This window comes from Antennarius striatus, chromosome 5, assembly GCF_040054535.1.
Source record: "Antennarius striatus isolate MH-2024 chromosome 5, ASM4005453v1, whole genome shotgun sequence".
Lineage (NCBI taxonomy): Eukaryota > Metazoa > Chordata > Actinopteri > Lophiiformes > Antennariidae > Antennarius > Antennarius striatus.
This window is the reverse complement of record NC_090780.1, coordinates 22,441,298-22,466,764: the sequence shown is the minus strand read 5'-3', so window position 1 is coordinate 22,466,764 and position 25,467 is coordinate 22,441,298. Positions and strand designations below refer to the sequence as shown.

The window sequence follows — 25,467 nt, the reverse complement described above, 5'->3', positions numbered from 1 at the left end:
AAGAGAGAGAGAGAGAGAGAGAATGTCCAGAGTAGCGCCAGCCTTTGATAATTAGATGTGAAACTGATTTCTCTCTATATGTGCAACCCCCTGCTCGGGGGGGTCAGGAGAGCCATTCGGCTGCAGAGAGGCTCTTGGGAGTCACTGTTATGTTTAAAGCGAACTTAAAAGGTTTAAAACCTCCTGTTAAATGTTTTGTAACTGATTTTCTAATGTTTCTGCCAACAGGATTATTTTATCCTGGTAGACATTTGTGTGGAAATCGATGTTAGCTGGCACATGAGTTATTGACTTACGGCTAAGAAACGGGGTCGATGATGAGATTGAAGTGACTTTGATGCTCGAGCAACAAAATCTAATCAATTCATGCTTTGATATTTGGACTAAATTTGATTCCCTCAAGGCATGAGATATAATGTTCACCGGAGTAGGACGGCTTTGACTATCGCTGGCGTGGAGGCGTATAAATGGCGTCCGGGCATTGCCCACTACGCTCACACAGTGTGTGCTAGAGGTCAAGTACCTGTGTGATGTATTTGTGATCGCCGCGTGCTACGCTGACGAGGTTCGCCAGAGGACAGCGGAGGACGTCGCCTCGTTGATGCAAATGCAAAAACGCGGTTCGCTTGACTTGTGATGACTATGTGTGATCACACACAGAAAAAAAAAAAAGATCAATCCATCATACGGTGTTACATCTGAGGAGAGGGAAACATAATCTCCATCAGGAGCTGGGAGGAGTAATATGGGTATTAAGGTATTTAAGTTAGCCAATCAGGGAACAGCTGATGACTTGTGGGGTTTTGTTTTTTTCCAGTACAGGTTCAAACACCTTGTTCATCTTTAAAATTTACATAATATAAAGATCCAAGTGTGACCTTTTGGGAAAAAAAACCTTCCTTCTAACATTATTGCAGTTCATAAAGACTAAAGACAAATGGATTTAATTTAGCATTCTCAAATATAAAAGTAATTATTGTTGGAATGCCAGGAAACATTTTTTAAAGAAGTGGAACAATAATAATTCCTGATCACACGATGATGACGAATCTAGATTCAGAAAGTGTGGCACTACAAGATTCTTAAATGTGACCCGGTGAACTCTGTGCAAACATATGCTTCCTGTTTATGATCCAAAGCATCATGGGAAACCCCAGTGGCAACATATTTTGAATCACAGATCCTTCTTACATATATTTAGTGATACTGGAAAAACTGGACAGTACGTACTCTTGATACTGACTTGTAAATGATAAAGGCAAGAAAAACAGAGACGTTACGAGTATAAACTCATGACTACAGGCTCCTGTGTCCTCATCCAACTTCAACAATTAACTGAATGTTGCTTTTAGACGTACACAGCTCAACATTTCACTGTCAGCGGGAATTCATCTTCTTCTCTCTTCCTCCGTAGAACGGTCAGGGTTCACACGAGGATAAAAGCATCTGTAGTCACGGCTGATGCGTCTTGCTCCGGGACACTTCAGCAGGACTTCTGAATGGTCTCATTACTCATTTCACATTTTAGTTACCCGTGGGTGGATTATCTGCAGCACGTGCGGTAGCCTCGAATCTCTGCTGACCTTGACTTGTCATTTTTCCAAGCAACGCACACACACTCACACAGACACACACACACACACACACACACACACACACACACACACACACACACACACACACACACACACACACACACACACACTAAAAACCTCTATGTAGCCAATAAGATACCAAATAACCTTAATTAATGGCATTTCACCTCCTCTGTATTTTCCATCAGTCTCTCTAAAACCCCCCTGGAGCTCTCCTCTGCCCAGAAACATTAAATATTCATACCTTCATCATTTTAATATTTAAATCAATCAAATGGATTGCTCTGGATAAAGCTAACAGCAATTATCTATGCAGTGATGGGGAGATTTATTTGGTGTCATGAGTGACAGTTGGTGAAACATGAGGCTGAATGTCTGCGGTTCTCCTTCTTCTTTGCCCATTTTTCATTTTTTTTTTTTTTTGACAACAGTGCATCTCTAAAGGATTCCTTAACTTAAAAGAGAATCGCTGGCACAGCTTATAAAAGAGTTTTGAAAGTGAGATATCCACTTTAAACAATGTGCCACAGACACTTTCACGGTGTCAAACCGTGCTAACTGTAGTGCTATTCAGTTGATTTTGTGGATAAAATGACCAAAAAGAGCTAAAGTGGCAGCTCCATTTTTGAGATTTAATGGTAGCTACTGTACCCACACACACGCCTGATTCCACTATTGTTTGGGATCCTTGGATACAGAATGTATTATATCAGACCGTCGAGAGGCTGTAATCCTACATTGCCACTGAATATCATAAATAAAAGCCAGGAATTTCAGTTCCCATTCTTACCGTGTGAGAGAAACTAAGAGCTCTCCATTAGGAGGAACACTTGAAACCTGACAAAAAAAAAAGGACATCCTCGGATCAATTATTCAACACAATGACAAATCAATAAAGATCTATTTCAGCAATGTTTAAACATCTGGTTAACTTCCCTATAAGTCAAGTGTATACATATAACATTATGTGTGCAATGATTCCTTATCCTTTTACAAACCGTGGAGATTATGGATCATTTTCACTAAACTTTATGCGTTTCTGTGTGTTTTCAGTCAAAGCAGAAAAAATATAAATTTTTATAGAATAACACTGTTATGTCCAGGGTGCACCCAATGCCAGCTGGCAGGCTGCAGGCCTCAGTGACCCTGCAAAGGACAAAAGATTATGAAAAATAGCTGCATGGATGTTTTCTTCAACCTGGCTGCAAGAGGGGAATGTATCTTTTGAAGGACCGGCATCAACACTGGTCTTTTGTTAACTGTATATTCGTTTAAGATTCATGAAAAGGACTTATCCTTCCAACAGTTATAAATTACTTATGATTACATGAAGTAAAAATGTTTTATTTCATGCCTGCCAGAGGCCCTCCTCCTGGACCCCCTGGGCCCTCATTACGCCCCACTCCAGCTGCCCTGGAGTCAGTGAATCAGAACTTTGAAAAATGATTTGCAGAAAGATGCTAAAACATTTCATTAAAGCAAAATATTATATATTTGTCACATCGTAACATTAGTTCCATCCATTATTGGTGTAAAAAAAAAAGTTTATTCTCATAACGTGTGTTTAAGGATGAGCATGCGTCTGAACACCTTTGCAGACTTTGGACTTTTGCAGTGAGCTGTGAAAACCCTTCCCAAGATGCTGTGATTTCTGTTGGTTGCATCATGAAAACAATTAAATTTCAAATAGGTGACGCCATATTTACAACTGAAGTTCTGCCTGTGTGGTCTTCTATCATATTTATACGACTTTACCTGAAGGGCTTCAACACCCACACCTCCACTGAAGGGTGAGGGTTAGTGGGAAATAAATTATATTCAAACAGACTACATGAAAAACCTCTTGCGTGGTACTTTTTTAAAAAAATGCCTGCTCCTTTTTTTTTTTGTAGCTCATGAGATGTGCAAGAAGTTTGGGTGTAAATGTTTTATTACTTTTATTAAGTGAATACTTCCAAATGAAATATTGCAGTCCCACTTTTTATCATCTTCAAGAAAATTTTGCACAAATCCATCATTTATTCCATCATATAAAAGCAGTATAAAAGCTCTATTGAATAGTGAATAAATTGTCACTTTTAGGTCTCGTTATAAGGCTATTTTAGAGATTTCTCTTCAACTATCCTGGGTTCAAACGTGCGCACACTCCAGCAGAGGAATGGCAGGTGGTCTGGTGGCGCATTACTGCGCTGCGATTGGTGTTTTAACGCGTCACCAGTGGGCGCCTCTTCCTGCGCACAAAGAGCAAAAGCTCGGGGATGCGCACAATGTGAGTCTCGGCTCAGAGGCACCGCTGTCCTCTCTGCGTCTTGGCAGCATCTTGAGGAGTGTAATACGAGGAGGTCGAGGATCATTCTTCATCGCGTTTTCAACGCCCATCATCCTCAGCCACCTGCAAACTCACTGATTGTGGATTTTATTCTTAGTTCCCGTCGTTTTTTAAGATCGAGAGACGCACTTAGTCGGAGCAGAATTTAAACTGCAAGAACGGAGAGCAGTCTCTTCTTCTTCTTCTTCTTTTTTTCTTCCTTTCTGGCTGCTTGGTCAGTGAGAAATGTCATCCGCTCACTAGAGCCTGAAATAACACATCCATCGGATACTGGAATTACAATCAAAGCAGTTTAATGAAGAGGAAAAAAACTGCATCCTTGAAAAAGTAGTAAGTATTTGGTCAGAAATCACCCCTGGCAAAGCCTGTGAGTTATTTCCCCTCTTTTTAAAAACTGTTATTTTAACGCGTAAAGAGCAGCGTGTATTTAAGTTCACAGGTTTTCCTTTGTAGGAGGAGAGAAATGCGAATAGAAGTGAAATTGACTCAGCGCGAAATCACCTTATAATAAAAATTAAAAAAAAAAACTCACATCCCGAGATGTCTTCATCTAATTCATCAGGATGGGCTAAAAGGCGCTCAGACAGGGTACACACTGTTTGCTGTCACACATGCGTGATGCGAATCATCGCGTTTCGAGACGAGCCTCAAATGGTTTGGATGGTCCTGCTGGGATTTTCTACTGCTGGGGCTCATTTCCCTCATCTAGGACAAAGTCCATATGGTGCTGCTCTGCTCGGTCACACACACAGAAACAGCATCAGGAGTACAGCTTTGTCTCTCTCCAACTTGTTTAGGGCAATTTTTGTGGAGGAAACAAATTTGGATTTAAATGTTGTTTGAATCTTGCTGAATTGTTCTGTTTTTTTTTGTCGAAATAGTCTCACACTTTAACCAAAAATGTACATATTTATCCCAAATTAAATCTCTAGAATTTCAAAAGAGGACTTTTATTAAGTAATAACAGCTCAGCTCTTTTGCTCTTTTTCCTTTTCTGGAAAAATAATTTTTGGTCTTAAGTCTTTTTTTTTTTTTCCCACCCAGTGTGCAAAAGGACAAACCCAACAGTGAAAGAAAAATGCCCAGCCTCCTCCATCCTCAAAGTATTTCCACTGTTCAGCCAGGATTGCAAATGCTCTTCCCTTTATTGTTGAGCAGTAGCCAAATGAGAGGTGAAGCACGCCTTTGAAACCACGCAGCGATTATTCTATATCACACCGATACCCCAGCTTTGCGGTGCAGAGATCAAAATCTCCTTTTGATTGAGCCGGAGTGGCAATTACATCGTGCAGTCGGTTTCGTTTCAGGGGAAAAGGCTGTGAAATGGATTGAATACCATCAAAAATGTAATGAGCCTATCTTGAGTGTCTCCTGTTCCTCCTCCCTGACCTCCAGTCATGTATATTTGGTCGCATCTATAGGATGGAGGATCTTGGGGATGTGGCTGGGCTGATGATGGGGTTGAGGAATGGATCGCTGCTCCCCTCTCTCTTTGAGTGCACTTACTCTCCTGCCCCCTGTGTTAGGCAGCAGCTGAGGGATGCAGACGTGTTTAACATTGAAGGCAGTCACTTGTGGGGGGTGGGGGTGGGGGGCATCCTGCTGTCTTCCCAAAGATTTTTTTTTGCACGAATCTTTGTGATGCCTGATCAGCATCCTGTCCAGATGTTTAGTTCTGAGCAGCTATTTAACGTTTGTCAAATCCTCTTGTCAAATTAGTGAATGTAAAGATTTTTTTTCCTCCAAACAAGGAATTTAAAATGCAAAAACTGTCCCAAATTTCCACTTAAATGACATTTTACAAGCAGCCGTATGTATTGTCTGTTTGATTGCCATACGCTGTCATCCAACATTCAAATGTGACCTCAGCCACTCAAACAATGTTGTTTTATTCATACGTGGACAGCGTGACACGCCGTCCTAACGTGTGATGTGGCTCCTTTTTATTTCACCCCCTTAAGGCTTCTGCCTGAAACAAAATGGAAGAAACATCTCAGGAGAGAATAGGCAATCCAACCAATACGTTCATGAATGTTAATGGAACAGCTGTTTGGATCGGGGTTGGGGGCAATTACATGAAATGCCTTTTTATTTGAAACCCCATTGCATAATTCGCCACGAGACGCATTGCTCCGCTCTCCTGTGGTAATGCAAAAAGAGGTATGGTGCAATCAGTGGTGAACAATTACTCACACTTAACTTCATCTTCTTCTCGCTCTCATTCAAGTGGTTTACTGTAACCCATGAAAGGCAGATATTAAACTCTGACTTTATTGCCTTGCTGTGGCTTTTTTTTTTTTTTTGGATCCTCATAGACTGATGCAGGTTTAACCAGAACAAATGAAGAGGCATCAGTCCAATGTTGATTGAGAAATTTCCATTCATTAATAAAAGCTCGGAGCAGCTGCATGTTCAGATGGAGTCCATCCCCTGGTGGCACGTCCTCACCTCCCAGGTTGTCTCCTCAAGCAATTTAACATTGATGGCATCAGGTAGTCATAAAGACGATGACTTTGTGTGAATGAATGCGTTATATACCATTATGGCCTTGTACCTAGTGTGCCATTGGTGTTCCATATTTCCAGCGTGAAGTTCTTATTTTATTTTTTGTCATGATACATCACGATCCCCGCGAATCGTTTTTTGATTTGAATGCAAACCTCGAGCGTGAGCTCCCCTATTTGTAGGAGCTCTCTCTTTTTTCCTCCCTTCCCCTTATTAGATTCTTTTTGCAATTACGGTGCCCTCAGGGGGAAATGGATGCCTTTAACCACCTTTCCTATCAATTATGTGCCAAACAACAGCCCCACTAACCAAGAAGTCATCTAATTTACTCTGGAATGCATTTAGCCAATGACTTCCATTAGGTTTAGCTTCTATGGAGGTGAAAGTGTGATGCCTCATTACATTTGGCGAGAGCGATCTTTTGCTCATCATTTCGGTTGAGCTGAGGAAAGAAAACGGCATCTCACGTTCATCACCAAATCCCAGGAGTGTTTTTTTTTTTTTTTCATTCTTCTTCTCTCATTAGGTTTTCTTAGTGTCCGGAGTTTATGTTGTTCCTTTTGCTTTTTGAATTTTGTGGAAGCTTCAGCAGATGTGCAGCCCCTGAGAGATTTGACTGTGTTGCTTTTATTTTTGAAGGTCAAAAGCGACGCGGTTCTTCCTTCAGTTTCAGCAGCTCTGAAATGGATTTGGAAGTGTCATGAAACACGTTCTTTCTCCACTGAGAGGTCCTGAAAACTGCTGTCAGTCAGTCAGAAAATGAAATTTCTTAAGACAAGGTGATGCATTGTTCGCACACAATGGCTGGGGACAAAAATAGGCATAAATCCGGACTTTTAAAGAACCTTGAATTAAAAACCAGATCGAGTGAAAAAAAAAGTCTTGGAATAGGAAAACCGTTACTCCTTGTTTTACAAGCTGCAAAATGAAGCTGCGCTCTCAGGAAAAGCTTCCATCATATGAGCGGAGACAGTGTGACATGAACTACGTAACACCCAAGTTGCTAAGAAAGTCCTCTTGAGGAGATTTTCCTGCCTGGATCTTGGAGAATTCTTTTTTTTTTTTTGACTGATTGGTCCGGATGACGAGGTCTGATCCTCCTGAATGTGGCTGACAGTTAATACGACACTCACACTGAAAAATGCAGCACACATTTTTCTTGCTCCAGTAGAATCTGAAACTGTGTAATCCAATGTGATGGGTTTTTAGAGTGGCAAAACGCCCCCTAAATTTTGAAAGACATCAGGAAATCCACTTTGAATCTCACACCGCCTGCAACTTCACCTGATAAGGAGCAATTTCTGGCAGCGGGGTGGATGGGCGGAGCCAACAATGCAACTTCAATTACAGTCAGAAAAACTGGATAACCCCCAATTTGTGTTGGTTTTTATTTGGGTGGAAGCATCTTGGTTATCAAAATGCGTCCATGATTTGATTGGATTTGATTTAATTTGATTTGTTTTGATTCGATTTGATTCGATTTGATCTTTTTTTTTTACACCACACTACAATCACAACAACATAAAAGTTGCTGAAATAAATGAGAAGTTAGTGTTTAGGTCTGTTTCCAGAATTCCAAAGATAGCCCTTGGGTTAATCCGCACAACAGGGTTGTGCTGTAAGGATGAGGGGTTGGGTTGCATTCTTAATCCAGAGAGGCGTATCACTTTCCACTTACTGTGATGTAGGTCAGGGCTTGAGCAAAGCCCCTCCTGTGCAACTAATACTGCAATTACAGTCTTAGGACTTTTCGTTCCACCTCTACATGAGAAAAGTTGAGCTGCCATTTGGGTCATTGTTGACTTATTTTCGATTTCCGATTCAGCAATTTGTGGATGATGAGAGATTTCTTTTGACACTTATAAGGATATATTAATGTAGCTATTATAAAATGGTAGATTTAATATGTGGAACGCTAGAAACAAAGTACCATGTTCCCAAAACCTGGGGGAAACTCATAAGAGACGTATCAGTGGATAACATACATATTCCCAGCGTATTTCCACTGCAGCTTTTAGCAGAGGTTGTTCACATTTGTTGCCACTTACAACCCACTAAAACGTAATTCCATTACTTCACCCATTAATCAACAGTAGGACATATTTATGCCACTTGCTATATTGTTTCCCTTCACTCACACCAAGTTCTATGCCGTAGAATAGCTCCTACGGTATTTAGAATGTATAAATAGCAAACAAGACATTGTTAGTTTAACAAGCAGCAGGGCAGCGGAAATAATCCTGGAGAAACTTAGAGTTGTTTGAATAAATTTGTATGAACTAGAGTAGACAAAATTTATGCATCCCTATTGCCAAGTTTATGTTGTTCCGTTATTTGAATTGTCTGAGTTTGTCAATCAGAGGAGTCGGCACAAAACTCTGCCCGTCAGGAAGTTGCATTTTCCAGAATCAGCCCACCTTAATTTCAGTCTCATTTTATTCCATTTATAACTTATTATCTATTCGAGATCATTTAATGACAGTAAAGCATTTTATGCCACCACAAAGTCTAAAACATCATAACAGATGTTTGGGTTTTTTTTTCCACATTTAATCATAATTTGAAAAGTGAGAGCCTTAATATTTACTGATGGCTGCATCCAGCATGTAGCACTTTAAGGCATCGCTTAACCTAAGCGATACCTTTCTGCCTCAGGCCCCCACCACCAGCTAATGTATCCCAGACCAGTCTCTAAAATTTTATCAACCGTCTAGTCCAGCTTGTGGTAAAACAGTGAACGAGCCCACGCCTTAAAAACGTCAAGGTAACGGTGTGAGAAATAGCATCTGCAGGACAATTACTGGCTTTAAAAAAACGCAGCCTCTTACACTATATGTTACCTGCAGATATATTACTGCTGGAACACACAACTGCCCAACACCATCTTCCTATTTAGGACATATTTGGATACATTGTCTGCACCTCCATAGATTCCCTTAAACTCATCCTGACGTGTCTGATTGTTCCAAGAGGATAAACCCCATAATAGAAAAGCTGTAGTTCCACACATTTCTGTCGTCTCCCGTTGTTATTTCAGCTCATGTTAACAGACGACGATTTAATGCGCTCTTGTTTGTTGCTGATCTGAGGGGAGTGACGTGCGAACGAAAATGAAAACAGTCAGTTTGCTTACATTCCATCGGCCACCAAACCCCTTTTGTCGGAGTATGAAGTGGCATTTTGTGTGTGTGTGTGTGGGGGGGGGGGAGCTGGTACGCAGTCTGCCAGCTCCTATTAATAGTCAAATTGGGAGAGAGAAGTATCTTTTGAGGTCAATCATTTCCTTCCTCACTTCCCTTTTAAAGCTGCAGAATCGAGCTTGTTAAGAAGGATGAGAAACATGCACGGCGGAAGAAAACATACTCATTTAGCAGCTGTTTCTTCTTCTGTGCCACCTGAAAATTGCACCGACGGGTTATATCCTCGTTTTTTTTGCTTTTTTTTGTCTGCTGCTGTTTTTCCCCCGTTGCTTTCCAGTTCCTCAACATTCACTTTCCCTTCGCTTACAGTATCCCCTTAAAATTACCAACCAATTACGTAACTTCGTTGTACCATAATCGTGTTTTTTGCTCATGAATGCTTGTCGTATTTGGATCAAAATGTCATATTTTAATCACGTCTATAATTACTTTCCCTTCAGATTAAAATTCTTGTATTCAAGGGAGAGTAATCCATTTACAAGCAATTGGATGAAAGTCGGCAACTAAAGATGATGTCACCATGGAAACAAATTGTTCTGCTATCAATCACCGGATGCCTTGCAGGTAAGATATTTTAACACATCTCGTGTGAGTGTCTCTGCACTTAATGTCACTGTTTATGTCACAGCAGCATCTCAAATAATAAAGACATGCGTGTCAGTTACGGCACGCATATTTAATCATCTATCATCTCACAGTCTGAAAGCATTGGAAATTATTACAAATAACATTTCCTCGTAAGTAAGCACTGTTTATAAAGAATATTGTATTTTACCTCTACAGTCACTGCCTTTAAAGAGTTCTAGCAGGATGCCCTTCACCGTTCTCTGGAGTGGTGTCCTCCTGTACATATACAGTACCATCAGGGACAAATGGGAGTCCGATCCCATTCCTGTTTATAGCCTGTCCAGATCATTATCAGGATCCATGCAATGAATCCAACCCTGCAATTTAGCACAATCTACTTGCCACCGTGCTTCATTTTGCCCTTGTCTTGCCACCTGGGATTTGAGCAGCAGCAGCAGAAGAAGAGATACTCCACCAGAATGTCAACCCTTGTTCAAATGACATTGTAAATCCCTATGAATGTTATTCAAATTGGCTCATGGGTAATTCACACCCACTACTCAAGGGAGCCAAATCCAAGCGGTCTCACCTTCCTAGCGGACTTTCTAGCGTTGCTGCATGAAGGTGCAAGTTTTGTATCCAGATTTGTGAGCGCAAACTTTGCAATCCTTGAAAGTCTGATAATAATCAGCTGATAGTATCGTCTGGGACATCCGACAACTTGGATGTTAGGTTGCATGGGAGCAAAGTTTAAATGCACTTACCAAACCAAGAACCTGTCACAAGGTGAAGCAAATGATGATTCCCTGACATATTTCGTACCGGTTAAAACCACGTGTAGAACTGCTAGACACATGCTGCAATCTGTTAGCACAGCGATATTAATTAGGCCTACTCGGTCCGTCTGTTGACTCCTCTTTCATTCGGTACCAGATTGTGTTCCACATCCTTTCCCTTTTAAAGCTTCTGGCAGATGAGTGCATCCTTATGGCCTCAATTAACCAGTGCACGTGTAGTATGGCATAGATATTCTGATAATATCCCTCTGCTTTGTTTATCAGCCCTGTCAGTTACAAGGAATCATTAATTATTGAGGAAATGTGTTGAAATTGGTTTTCTCTACCTCAGCGATCATCCATCGCCGACTTAAGCACCCAACTGAAAATCCTCAACCTCTTATCTATCGTAATGATATTGTTCCTCCGATGTAATTAAACACTGAACATCTCAGTTTCAGGTGTTTGGAATTTTACCCAAATTTTTACATTGCAAGTTTTTGAATTGGACAGCAAATTACTATCTTGGAATGTGGCGAAAAGTACGACAATCCGTAAAGATGATGAAAATGACTAAGAGGACTGTGGGAAAAAACAGACCCCGGTTGCAAAATTGGAATTGAAAATATAATCAGTGTTTTGTTTTGTTTTTTAATTTTTGTGCCTTGGGTTCTGAAAAATGCAGCTGCGTACAGCGGGAGAAATAGCAAATGTGTTAGCACTTGCATTAACACCTAACAAGAGTGTACTGCTTGCAATGCAAAGGAAGCAAAGGGTGTAAGCAACACATTTTTGCAAATGTCTCCTTGGTTTTCCATGAGGAATAGGAGAATAGGAGAAAATATATGTGTATATTTACAAATCAGTATAGACCAAGGGTTGCAAAAGTACCGATTTTCATTTTTAACCGTTCTCCCTCGTGCTCTGCGCTTTTTTGCTGTATTATTCCAGTATTTTCTCTTGAGGTCAAAGAGACAATTGTCCTAGCTTGTACTGCCATCCTCTCTCTCCCCCTTCTCCCCTAGCCTGTACAGAGGATGTCATATTTCAAGGGCCAAGATGGAGGACGGAGCCAAGTGACCTCATTTTACCGGTCAACTCCCCGGACCAGCATGCTACCGTCACATGCGAGGCGGAAGGCAGCCCTCCTCCGCAGTACAGGTAAAAATTACCACATCAAAGTTACATTCCCCCACAAGCCTCAGCACAATTGCAATACCTTCTTTCGTCGCTGCGAAACGTCATCGCTGCTTAATTGCTCGTAAATCTTTACCGTGGCTTTCATAGCAATCCCAAAAAAAAAAAAAAGGGCGCTGATAACATTGATTGCTGCTGATTTTTTTTTTTTTTTTTTTTTAAAAGAACATTTTCTTGAACATGCATTTCCAAAAGAGATTAGCCACCACCACCGGCCTCGAGATTGGGCTTCAAAGAGTAATTGCTTAATTGAGCGTCGGTTTCTCATCTAACAAAGCTTATCCTTACGATGATGTAGTCAGGTTGATGCGGGCTGATGAATTTGCTAACGCCTCAGATGTGATTGCGGTTAACTTAATTAATGATAAGATTTGAGCCTCTGCACGGCTAAAAGCTGATGATTTATAATTTGCGCTTCTTGAGGAATCATTAGGGGGGAGAAAAAGGAGATCTCAGTGATTCTTTGCACAACAGATCCTTTAATATCTTTCTGGCTATTCCCTAGTAGTACAGAGAGCCTGCCTGAAAATGGCAGCTGGCGAATTTTTTTTTTTTTTTTTTTGTTGGAGATTGTGTTTCGGAGCTTTGTCAGCACCATGTAGATGCACAGCAAGCAGGGGGGAGAGGCAATAACCTTGTGAGTGACATTCGGTTAAATGCTTACATTTCCTATAATGTGTCTGGGATGAAAACATGGTCCGGGCACAGCAGCGGGGGGTATCATTATACTTGTTGTGCAACCTGAGCAATCCCAGGATGAAGCCGAAACTATCAGTTGCCTTATTTCACCTGCTTTTTTTTTTTTTTTTTTTTTAAAAACATTCTGGTATTCACTGGTGCTGCTGAAGAGGTTTTCTCCTGCTGGTCCATCGCGGCGCTAAAGCAATAGTGTGAAATTATGTTGGTGTCAGTTTGATCTGCGGCTTCTTCCCCCGACCGAGCCAGGGTCTAATATTATGAGAGCGGTTAGGTTTGCATTATCTGCCACACATTAAATGTATTCCAATCAATACTTGATATCAACAGTAAATGACTGTATTTTATCTGTATCTGTATCTGTGTTCCTCTCCACCTCATGCTTTTGGTTTTACACCCACTAACTTTCACTGGTTGTCTCGAGTCCCATAGCTTTTTCTAAACTGGCAGGAGAAAAAAAAAGAAGCTCGGATCGATGAACTTTGGGTTACTTTTGCAGCACAATATGCAAAGATCGTTGACTTGGTAGTCAAAATGGAGATTTCATACCATCCAAGAGGAAAGATGCTCCTTCTGTTCCTTCTACAGAGATTTGTTTGATGAGCTTCTTGTCAGGTTTGGTGAATTTACCGGACATATATCTCTAAGAAGGAGGGGCAGACCAAAATAGAAGCTACAGCTAAGGTAATAATGAGGTAATTGGACCATAATTCCAAAAGAAGTTTTCTGATTGTTCCCTATCTACAGGATTTGTTAATACATATATATTAATAACATTATTCATGTCAATTTTGACCAGATAACAAATGATGAAATATGAACTGAATCACCTTTAGCTTCTATGATTTTAAATTTCAAGCAGTGCGATATATTGACCACTAACACACACACACACACACACACACACACACACTCCATTAACTCAATATAAATCCTTGAATTTATCATACTTCTGTGGTGCACCTTGCGTAGCTCATCTCTTGTTTGGCCTCGTTCTAGTACCTCATAGTTAAGTCTCTTACTTATCTTTTCTTGCATTCAGCTTGTGTTTATAGCACAAAAACAACAACAACACACACACACACACACAAGCACACACACGTCAATCTTACAATATCCATCTAGGTCAGTAGTTCCACTGTTTGGAGTCAGCATTCTAAATTATGAATGGAAAATTCTGAAACCTGGTTTCAAATGAAGAACTGACGTCTGAGTGAGCAAATGCTCAACACTGTGGATTGACACATTTGGTAATGCTTTTAAAGACACAGGATTTCTATCATTAATTTCACTCTGAAGAAGAAGTCTTTTTTTTTTCTTTTCTTTTTTTTTAGCTTTATTTGGCTTCGCATCACTTTTTCTGAAACTGATTGTCCTTGACTTGTTTCCCTTCAGGCAAGGAGAGGGTTTTGTCCTGATGATAAAACAGAAAGCATACATTCTTGACAATTTATTTTCACTAAAACTGAAATCAGAAGCTCAAAATGTTCTGAGCTGACAGTTAAAATGCCTTTAGGAAGTGGTCATGCTTTGACTTTCACCGGACTCTGCAAAATGCAAATGGACACAGACCTGCAAATCGCTGTTGCAAAAAAAAAAAAAAAGGTATTTTTATAATTAGATATGCCAAGCTGGAGTGTATTACACTCTGAGCTCCATGCTTAATTTACTCAGTTACTGCAACTATTAAAAAAAAAAAAAAAATCATCCATTTGGTTTAATATCCATCGAAAAAATTGGGTCACACAATATTGAATTTGTCACAGAAGGTGATGTTATTCCTCATCGGGGAGGCGCCGAAGCGACGCCTCTGTCTCTCCTCTTGCCCATCATTTTATAACAAAATTAACGTCCGACGAAGTTGACATTGAGATATCACCCAAATTCAGCAGTTTTACATTCTGTTTATTTAAATAGTTTAACACAAAAAAAAACCCCATCCTGTCGTAGCGCCTCTGCTCATAACCTCGTCATTTAGCTTCACGTCGTCTAATTTTCCTCTCTCTTCTTCGTCTCCTCACCCACTCAGTGACACTGTGTGTGTATACCAGCACAATCCTGACAGTTCTCCACTTGACAAATAGTCCAGTGTAGCGCCGGAGCACACGCCGGAGCCCAGAGCTGTGCTTTATGAATACACCTGTCACTGTGTTTACTATGAATCTGCTGTAACACACGATCAAGGGCACAGTCGAGATTGGAAAAGGGGAATAAAAAAAAAATACTGCTCTGGCTGGTGTCTGTTATCATGTCATATGACCTCAGGCTGACTTATGTCTTTACCTTTGTTTACTGGCTGGCACAGTGTAGCGAGAGCATTTTAAAAAAAAAATCTTTTCTTCTTCTTTTTTTTTTCAAATCTTGAAATTATTATGAAATGAAATTATAAATCAGTTTTCATCCCTCAGAACACCGATGTACGGTAATTCGTCTGCGTGTGCTTCTTCGACACGCTCGTGTGGAGGTGTTTGCATGTGTGTGTTTTGCGTAAATATGTCATGAATTCCACTAATTGTCTCAGATGGCTACACAAACCCACACACAGGTATACACAAACACACACAAAATGCTCACACGGATTCAGGGTGATTCTATAATACTTGACAATGTGGCCAAATGAGCATCAGTTTATGAAAAAAATAACAACGGTACCCTGGTCAGCAGCAGAAATGTCATTATCGACTCTCATACGCGTCTCTGCATGTGTGCGTGTGTGTATGTGTGTGGACAGTGGACAGTATGTGGTCACTGCTGTCTCTCTGTGGGTGTCTAGCCTCAAGGAGAACCAGGTGAGGCGGTACGATACACATTCTATCTGATGAGGAGGCCTCATGCAAAATTGATGTGAACCTCAAGGTCGTGGGCAGTTCACCCGGAGCGTGCTCAGATCAGTGAGCGCCTGCAGTGTGGCGCCGACCGCTCTCCCGGACCCTGGTGGACTTACTCTAAGCTCCTCTCTGCTAATTTGCAGGTGGAATCAGTGTGATTCAGGTGGGGCCGCAGTAATAATAAAGCTTCTGCCCCGCCTTCCTGTGATTTGTCTTGCAGTGTGTGTGTGTGCGTGAAAGGACAATAATAATGAAAGTGGAAGTGAACAAACAGATATTGCTGTGATGTATTGGATTCATCCACAGTTAGAAAACATGTCAGCATTGAGAGCTTTTTTTTTTTCCTCTTCTCAATTGACGTAAGAATTTTTTTTTCTAAGTATTTATCGACATTTTGAGGTTGTGGCCTCTTCACCTAATGTCAGCTTGTGCAGAGATCAGAACTGGTTATATCATGAGTGAGAAGATTCAAGCAAAGAACGTACAACAAAAGCAGAATGTTGAGGATTCAGACAAGTTTTAGACATGCATCCACTGTTTTTAGGTTTGAAATGTGTCGATCAGTACGAAATTTGTCATACTGATGCGAAACAATTTGATTTCCGGATTTATTGTCATGATTAGGAGTAGATTAGGCACCTGTTTTATATTGAACCTGTTTTCGTACATTTATCTGTAGCTGTAAACTTGGCAGGACAGAATCTGGAGGTCAGAATCCAATTTCGCCACACAAATATCGTTTTATAAGAATTACAAAATAATTTTTTTTAAAAGGAATATACTTATATAAGTGCTAAACCTCTACATGTGTGAATGTATTGCAGTCAGCATCACCATAACTCTGACATCAGACGTTATCTGCCTAGATAAATGTGTGCGCCTTGCATTTTCTTGCTATCATTGTTTTGTGTGTTGCTTATGTGTTGCTCTGCTCATCGATCTTTAGCCAATAACGGTTGTAGAGTTTGAGGCCAGGATAGGCTAAATGCCACCGCTAGATTACATAACCGTCTCACTCCTCTTCTCGGTTTGCGTCATAGAAGTAACGATTGCAGGTGTTTGTGTGCTTAGCCTGAGTTCACGCACAATCCAGCCATGTGCTAATCTCCTGCTGGGTTGTGTGATGGTATTGGCGTGTCGGTCCATGTTTTTATGTAACTTCGGTGAAACCATGAGATCAGCGGCTTTGTTAAACTCACTGAAGGTGAGAAAATAAAACAAGCGGTTTATTAAGCGCTGAAAATGATCGTCTCAATTTATTTGAAAGTACAGATTTATCTCCCTTCAAGCATTGGGTTTTATTCTAGTATTTGACACAATTCAATTCCTCTATGTAGGACAGCCTTTTTTTGAAAATGTGAATTGAAACTGTATGAATGAGGAGGTCCAGGCACAACAATTTAAAAACTGAGTAAAAGTGTTCCGCTGATGCTGATGATGTTTTCTGGGCATTAAAGCTCACTATTAGAATTATCGTGAACTATTATGCCAGCCATGACATAGTGACAGAACTCCTTTTGGGCATGTTGATCTCATTAAGTCACATCCACCTTTTTCTGGGTTCACAAAGAAAGAAAGAAAGAAAGAAAGACAAACAAGAAAACTCTTTGATGCTTTCTAAATTCAGAGTCTTGCTTGTTTCTGCAGAAAGAGTTGGTAGGTGGCTCACTAATTGCATCTGCGGTGAAATAAACACCATCACACCCGGCCAGCTGTCTCCTCTAGGGTGTGTGTGATCCGTCCAGCCTGGCCACCTTCCTCTCCCATTAAGTTCAATCATGCTGGGTGGCTGCAAGTCTAACTAGCTTCCCATCCTTTTCCATTTAACCTCCTCCCCTCTTCCACATACAATAATCCTCCCTTTTGGCACAAGCGCAGGGGGAGGAGGAGGAGGACGACGACAGAGGTGAATTGAAATGCAGAAAGACCTTAAATATGTAGCAGCAATTGTGTTGTTTTCCAAATATTCATATTATGTATCGCAGCGGGGCTTCAAATGTATGTATTCTCGGGGAAATGCAAACGTCGTCAGCATGCAGCATTAAGTAAGAGCGAACAACGTAGGGATGGTGACAAAATCAGTCAGATTAAGTGACTGCACAGACTGTTAGATGAATAATGCAAGCTACGAGATGAAAGACAGCTTTGTCTTTTGTAGTCTGTCAGGCAGGAGACTGGGGAGAGCCATGACTGGCTTTAAGACTGCATGAAGCATCATTCTGCCTGTTAGTTTGCCTGGGAGGAAAAAAAATTATATTGATTTTTTTTTTTTTTTTTTTGCTCTCCTTATCTTTGGGGAATTGTCATTTCACAATCCTGTCACTAAGGCGGACTAACACGTGGCATTCCAATAATTCTTTGTTTCTCAAATTCCATAAGAAGCAGGTGGAGTGATTTTTCATCTATGAGAATGTGGAAGATAAAGTCCTGTTACCCTCCGCCTACCCCGTATAGGTATCACTCAGTGCATCTCCATCAAATATATGTAACTGTCAGACCGGCCGACTGTCGATTTCGTCGAATAACGTATGAACTGTTTTCTTTGTTTGGTGCTAACATTATTCAGCGTTTTGTCTCTTCCTGGTCGCTGTGATTAATAGCTGTTACTTCCAGAGCTGAGCTGGCATGACATACTATCTCGTGACCTTTCCTTGAGGGACGTGGTCTGTAGACAATGCAATATGGAGGTGCCAGAAAGCAGTAATTCAGATACAAAAGCACAAACACAAACTAATTACAAAGCATATACCTCTGCCCCTCCGTCTCTGAAACTTTAAAACATTAGTAACACAAAATGTTAAGGAATATTTAATAGTTGTGCAGTCTGATTTTTTTAAAAGTATTTTTTAATAATTATATATATACAGTATATATATGTATATATATATATATATATATATATATATATATATATATATATATATATATATAATTTATGTTCAATAATTCATTATTTATATCAAGTATTAACAATGCATGATCACCCACTGAGCCCACACCGTGGAAAATTGCAATAGGTTTGAGTTAAAGACTAATATCAACATGCTACCATTATAGCAATTCCAGGCTAACATTTAGTATACTATATTTAGTATATTTCAGTTATTAATGCATTTTATGACAATAAACTAATAGTTCCCGAGTATTTTAATGTATAATATCAAAGTGACATCATGGATGATTTTGTTAAAAGCATCTAAAATGAACTTTTGTCTTAATTCTAGTTGTCCTGTTAACCAAGTGCTTCAAAGTGTGCATCTATGCCTCCTGTGGTGAATATCTTGATCTGCTTAGTAGTAATTAGCTATTTATTATAAATATGAGTGAAGAAAATACACTTTTTTTTTTCATGACAGTGCGCTCTCACTTATTCGCACATCAACGCTCGCGACTTCACCTCATCGCGGTGAAGTTACGTGATACTGCACGCGCATTCTATTGTCTGACGGCATCCAGAAGTGCGTTCGGTTTTGTGAGTCTCGGACTTCCGTGAGACACAAAAGTGCTTCAAACAGTTGATGAGTAAATAATAACATAGTTTGTCGCTCTATCGCGGAATTCATTAATGGCGTATAGTTCCTGGAACGCATTAACCGTGAGTAACGAGGGCGCAATATATTTTTTTCATGTTTTAACATACAGTAGCTCTTCACAGGAAACATAAAAGGTTAATGCATCTATTTGTGGATGCACAAAATTAGTACTTCTAATGCAGATGGTTAAGTGCACTTTGATTTAATGCTCTTCACACGTCTAGGATGCATACAGTCCCACAGCTAATGCCTCAGTTGCCCTGCAATGGGGATTTCGTTGAGCTAAAAATGGAGATGATCAATAATATGCCTTCATAATTAAAAGCTAAGAGCAATGTCGCTTTTAAGAAAAGCAAAAGGAAAAATGGGATATTGTAATGGGCTGATGTGTTTTGTTGTCTGCCAGTAAGAAATATCCTCTGCTATAACACCGACGGAGCAGATCCGTTGCTCTAGCTAGTTTTCATTTTAGATTCTGACCCAGTGGCAAGCATCAGGATTTAGAGAGTAAATAAAATCCCAATACTGGTACAAGTTCATTGGAGTCGTTGATGTTGTGTTGGCGTCACCACTTTGACTTCTAATCAACACTGCATACAACAGCAAATGTTTGCTTGGAAGAATCAGGGATCACCTTTTGTTTTAATTCGCACTGAGGGGCCCATGAGCAAACCTAATTTCACTGCGGTTGATCTAAAAGTCGTCCAGACTTTTCGCTAAAAACCATCAATCGCAGCACCGGGATTACCAGGGTTATTAGGGTTTATTGAATGAACCGTTAACACATGCATGTTAATCTAACATGTAAATGATTGGATTTCACTGGAAAAGAAAAAAAAAAAAGAAAAAAAAGAAAACGCTCCCTTGCTGTCGATGCTAGATGGAGATCCATCTAACAGCTGTTGAGATATTTTTCTCTCTACCGCGATTGTCAATTTCACAGAAGCACAAAGGGAAAAGTCACCGGAATGACAAAAGACAGTCGCATTCATAAGGACAATAAATGCTTGGATAGAAATTTATGGCGAGAGCTCGGCTGAAGACAGCAAACAGCGAGCGCTCTATCTCATAATGCTACGACAAGACACTTAGTCTGTCCTGACTTGCACAAAAACAGTTTGAACACAGCACAAATTTCCACCAACTGTCAATAAAATCTGTCAGAAACAATTTGCATATTCTGCTCACAGTTATGAGCTGCAACAAAAACATAACCTCCAATGAGGAAGTCATTAAAAATTAGGTGAAATAAAAACTCACTTCACCATGCAAGTTGGAAAAAATCAATGTTCTCTTTAGACTCTTGCCCAATTTAAGATAAAAAAAAACTAAACACGTAAGTGAAACTGTTAATAGTTGGAGCTGTGTAAAGAAATATTTTGTTCGCTACTAACTGGCTGTAAGGGATATTCACACTATTGAGATTTTTCTGGTTATACAGATCCCCTGCTCTTATTACTCACCTTTTATCTCCTCAGCGTGATGTGGGTGGATTGATCGAATCGATATCTGTGATAAACACTGTGAGCGTAAATCTCCAGGGGACTCAACTACTGATTGTGTTTGCGTTTTCCAGATGGTCACTAAACGGAACACTCATTGATCTGGGGAATGACTACCGGCGTCACATGTCTGGGGGCAGCCTGATCATTAGCAACCTGGATATGGACCAAGACACTGGGGTATACCAGTGCACGGCCTTCAACACGTGGGGGTCCATCCTCAGCCGCAGAGCCAGGCTGCAATTTGCATGTAAGTGATCCTCCAATTCCTAGCGTGTGTTTGGCACTACACACACAGACACAGCTTTGACTTTCTGGCATGTTATTGTGTTATACCAATCGGACATGTGTGTGATATTGTTGTTGCCGAGACCTTTTTTTTTTTTTTTCTTCCCCTAGTTGGTATTCAATTTTCTCCCTCACATTGCCTGCAAATAGATTTTTGAGAGAGGAAGCGGTAATGGAATGAAATGTCAGATGCAACGCACACAATGAGGCGGCGTCTGACTGCCTCTGAACTCCATTGATTCTCATTAGTGGTTCCAGCTCTGACAGCATCCATGCTCAGTCTGAATTGACTCAGATTTTGCCAAGTGAAGCGCCTGCCCCTGTGATTCCAACTTTAAAAGCAGGCAAATTCAAATAGCGCTACAACTTATTATAATCTCCGGCCACTTCTTTTTTGTTAAATATATATAACAGATTGTGAGCAAATCAGATATAGAGACAGGCTTTTCCGCTGATCGGTCTGCTTTTGCGCTTAAAAGACAAAAGGCGGGTTAGAAAGTCTTCCCTTCCGAGCATTTTTTAGAAGCTCCTCTCCTCTTTTGATCAAGCCTGGTGAAGTCTTGATTATGTCCCAGAGTTAGAGAATATTTCACTTTCTCTCTAGTGGCGGCCTGTGCCCTTAGCCAAGTAATGAATCTCACTTGTGCGGAGTGGGTGAGGTGCAGAGCTGTTTGACATTTATTGTCCTGCCTAATGCACAGTGAGGAAGGTCTGAGAGATCAGCATGGCCAATATTCTGTTTTTCTATGAAATGGAGCCAAAGCCCTATGATAGAAATGCCATCCCATCATCTTAACCGCCCCAAATTAAATCCCAACCAGTTGGAGTTGGCATATCCTGCCCGCAATGCAGAGTCATGCATGGTCTGAAGATGGTTTGAAGTCCATGTTGAAAGTTCAAATGCAACCCGTTAGATCGTAAATGATGCATAAACCAGGCTCACAGCAAAGCACAGGGTTGCATTTAGTCTTTGACTTTTTTATTATTCATGCGTTTTGGGTATAAAATGAACTAAATCAATCTCTGTCATCTCCCATTACCTGTAAAAGGCCAGGTCGGCACTCGCAATAGACACAGCAGGATTTATCAGTGTGGTCCTGAGCTGGTGGACTCTCTTCCTCCACCGTGTCCCAGCCTTCCATCCAATCAACTGAATGTTTGACTGCTTTTTGAGCAAACCCACTAATATTAAGCTGAAGAAAAAGGAGAGCTGCTGCACATTTCCATGTGACCTACAGGTCAAGCGATTGTTCAAAGATTGCATGGCTTCAGTTCAGCTGGAGCCAGATCACATGATTTATCATTCTGTTTAATAGCATATTGGATGCGCATTGATAAAATAATGGGTCAGTAATGAGGAAAATATTAATTACATTACCTGCGGTGATCCGCCAGGGGCAGAAACAATAACTGCGTAGCGGCTTAACTTAGTTAATTATTTAAATCTCTTTTAAATAATTTAAATGCTCTGTGTACCTCTACACGTCCAAAAGGTTACACGGTTCTTTCCGGTGAAATATTTTAGAGTCAAACGGCCGTGATCCTGATAAATCACAAAGGCAACGAAAGAGGTGGAGTGAAATGTTAATGCGATTGGGAGTCTTTTAATTGGGAGAAAATCCTCCGTTCAGGTGGGTGTCTTTGTTTTGAGAATGAACAAGCAGCTTTGGATCATCATTGATGCATCGCTACTTTAGAAAACAACAACAAGAGCGTATCGGTGGTTGTGATCCAGCCTCTGTGGATGCCTTTCTATTTGATGCAACCGGGTTGTTTTTTGGTCAATGTCGCAGTCGCGGCTTCAAAAATAGCAAAACCTGCGTTTTGCACGACTTTGTAAGATTGAGTCCAAATCCTCCGCTACAGACAAATTGATCTTTTTCATGCTGCGTCTGATAGAAATTGTGCTTTCATAAGATCTCTGTGCTATATTCATAGCTTCGGCCATCATTGATTAAAAGAGTTTTTTTACTGTCAATTCAGTTGCTGATACCCGAGTTACGGGGAAACATTGAATTCTAATCTCAGCCCAGCCTTGAAGCGTCATTATTGACCCCTGGGGTAAATTAATACCGTGATGAAATTGCTTTACCTAATGCAGAGTTCTCAATGCATACAATTTGCATGCCAGCATGGTGCTTCACAGTTACTATGGGGTTGAATGTGACGTGCAAAAAAGATTTTTGTTCTTGAGGAATCACAAAAGGCATGTGCTTGCATGGCATTCAAACTTTACATAAATTGGTTTAAAGCTACGCTAAAACGCTTTTACTCTCAAGAGCCTTTTAGCATCAATTAGTTCACTGCTGATTTTCTTTGCCCTTAGTTCTACTTTGAATTCAGTCTTCATCCTTTCATCAATGTCATTTTCAGCCTCAGCCAGTAGCTTTGTATGCTGGGGAAAAAAAAAAACCTTTGTTAATGTCTTACATGGGGCTTCAAACATTACAAATAGTGAAAGATTGGCTGGTGAATACAATGGAGCAAATTTTTGCCAAGCAGCAACTTGCCATATCAACTTTTTAAGATGTTAACACATTGGTGTCGAGTTGGCATAAAACAAATATTTTAAACCATCTGGCTCATCTCATTGTCTGATTTTCTGACTCCTCTTTTGGGATATTTTCCTGTTCACAGTTCTGACTAATAGAGAAGAAAGCAGATGTTTTTGTTCCAAGTGTTTCCTCTGGAGCAGGTAAAAGTATATTTGTTCATAAATGCTGTGGTACACAGTTTATAAAAGCGAACATCTCTATACGGTTGCTCCAATGGCCTGACCAATCCAATCTTTATTTGTTGAGCGCTTTACAACCACAGTCGGCCAATTTGCTGTACAGACGAATAAATAAAAAGAACAAACATTATAGATAAAGACAAAGAAATTAAATATTGTAAGTAAAAATAAATTAATGAAAAACATAAAACATGGATAAAAGCAAAAGCCATACAGTCAGAGCAATAAAAAATAAGATTAAATAAGACCAATCATCTTTAAACCATAATAGGCGGGCTCCTTGTAATCTCATGGTTCGGCCATCCTTATATTTCTGAGGCTGCTTCTGCTTACAAAGGAAATCACTGAAGCTACAGTGAGTTTGGCCTCTAGCTGTCAGAGATACAGTGTGTGGTCAGTTCACTGTACTCCATTATTCTCCTGCTCAGAGGCAAGAGGGGGAGGGGGGTTGAAGTATATAACCTCAGCACTCAGCCCAGCATCTCTGCCCTCCTTTGTGTCATTTTGTGTGATCTCGGCAAAGGAGTTGTTCTTTTTCCTTGTCCACTAAGTCATTATCGGTAGCTCTTAGCTTCACCTCCCACCATTTGCAAACGAGTTCCCATTATAATTATCAGCTGCTGTTTTTTTGTTTTTTGCCGTGCTATTTCAATCAAATGGAGCATTTGAATGTCACTGGGGGGAGCGCGCTCCGCGGAATGTGGTTTTGGAGATGGACTCTGTATTTTACGAAGGCATTCTGGCGAGATTAGAAGTACATCGCTTCTCTGTCTTGTATTTCAAGTCGGCCGTCTCCTCCTGTGGCCCTCCTCGGTGTCCTGCCATGACTTGGCTGTGTTTGATTCTACTGCGGTCATCAGAGAGCTAGCTCGTTAATCTTACCAACACTCTGTCCTACTTCTCTCCATAATCTTCTTCCTCCTAATTTCCCTTATCGGTCACACTGACTTTCTTTTGTTTGTGTTTGGAAGGCTTACTCTAGGCCGTTAGCCAGAGGGTGCAGACAGAGTGCAGAGCGGACTGCGGCAGCGTCCCTCCATCAGTCATGAAGCCAAGGGTGGTTTATCATCCCAGCTTAAGTTTTGTCTTCCAGCAACCACTCGTTCATTTGTAGAGAGGGGGGGTATATTGTGCTGAGAATATTGATGGGAAAGCTAATGCTTTTAAGTGCGAGATTACACCACATCTAATAATGATGTTACTTATTGCTGCTGGCACAGCAAGCCGTCATTTGTCATGCACGCCTCCCCTCATGTTTGAACAGTCCTGCTCATTTTATCCTATTTTAGCCCTAATCTTTTCCTTACGAAAAAAAAGGGTCAACATAACCTAGTCAGGTCCATCTATTTCATCAGTACCCCGAGATGCTTTAAAAGAATCAGAGGCTGTCAGGGCAATCAGTGAAGCTCTGTCAAAAAGCCCAATAGCCAAAACATCAAAAGTGAGTTACAAAAGAGATGTTCAAGAAAAGGTATGTCATATTCAAAGAAACCTTTGAGCGTCTATACCATATAAAACACACTTCTTAGGTGTCTAACATCCAATTTGATGCTGCTGTTTTACTCTATTTCGATCTTGTTCGATTCATCAGATCTGGATAACTTCAAATCCCAAGCAGTGAGGAGTGCCGTCAATGTCCGCGAGGGCCAGGGGGTGGTTCTGTTGTGTGGACCGCCTGCACATTCTGGAGGTAAGTTTGCAATTTTTGTTTCCGCCA

The 25,467-nt window shown here is 40.6% G+C and overlaps 1 protein-coding gene across 1 annotated transcript in view; it reads left to right on the top strand.

Annotated features, from left to right (window-relative positions):
• Positions 1 to 4,195: 4,195 nt before the first annotated feature.
• cntn3b (contactin 3b) overlaps positions 4,196 to 25,467 on the top strand; it is a 43,784-nt gene continuing 22,512 nt past the window's right edge. Inside the window, exons 1-5 of the mRNA XM_068314823.1 lie at positions 4,196 to 4,254; positions 10,070 to 10,193; positions 11,998 to 12,133; positions 20,803 to 20,978; positions 25,342 to 25,440. Of these exons, the coding sequence (XP_068170924.1) occupies positions 10,139 to 10,193; positions 11,998 to 12,133; positions 20,803 to 20,978; positions 25,342 to 25,440 (466 nt within the window). The 5' untranslated portion in view covers positions 4,196 to 4,254; positions 10,070 to 10,138. The remainder of the gene's footprint in view (positions 4,255 to 10,069; positions 10,194 to 11,997; positions 12,134 to 20,802; positions 20,979 to 25,341; positions 25,441 to 25,467) is intronic.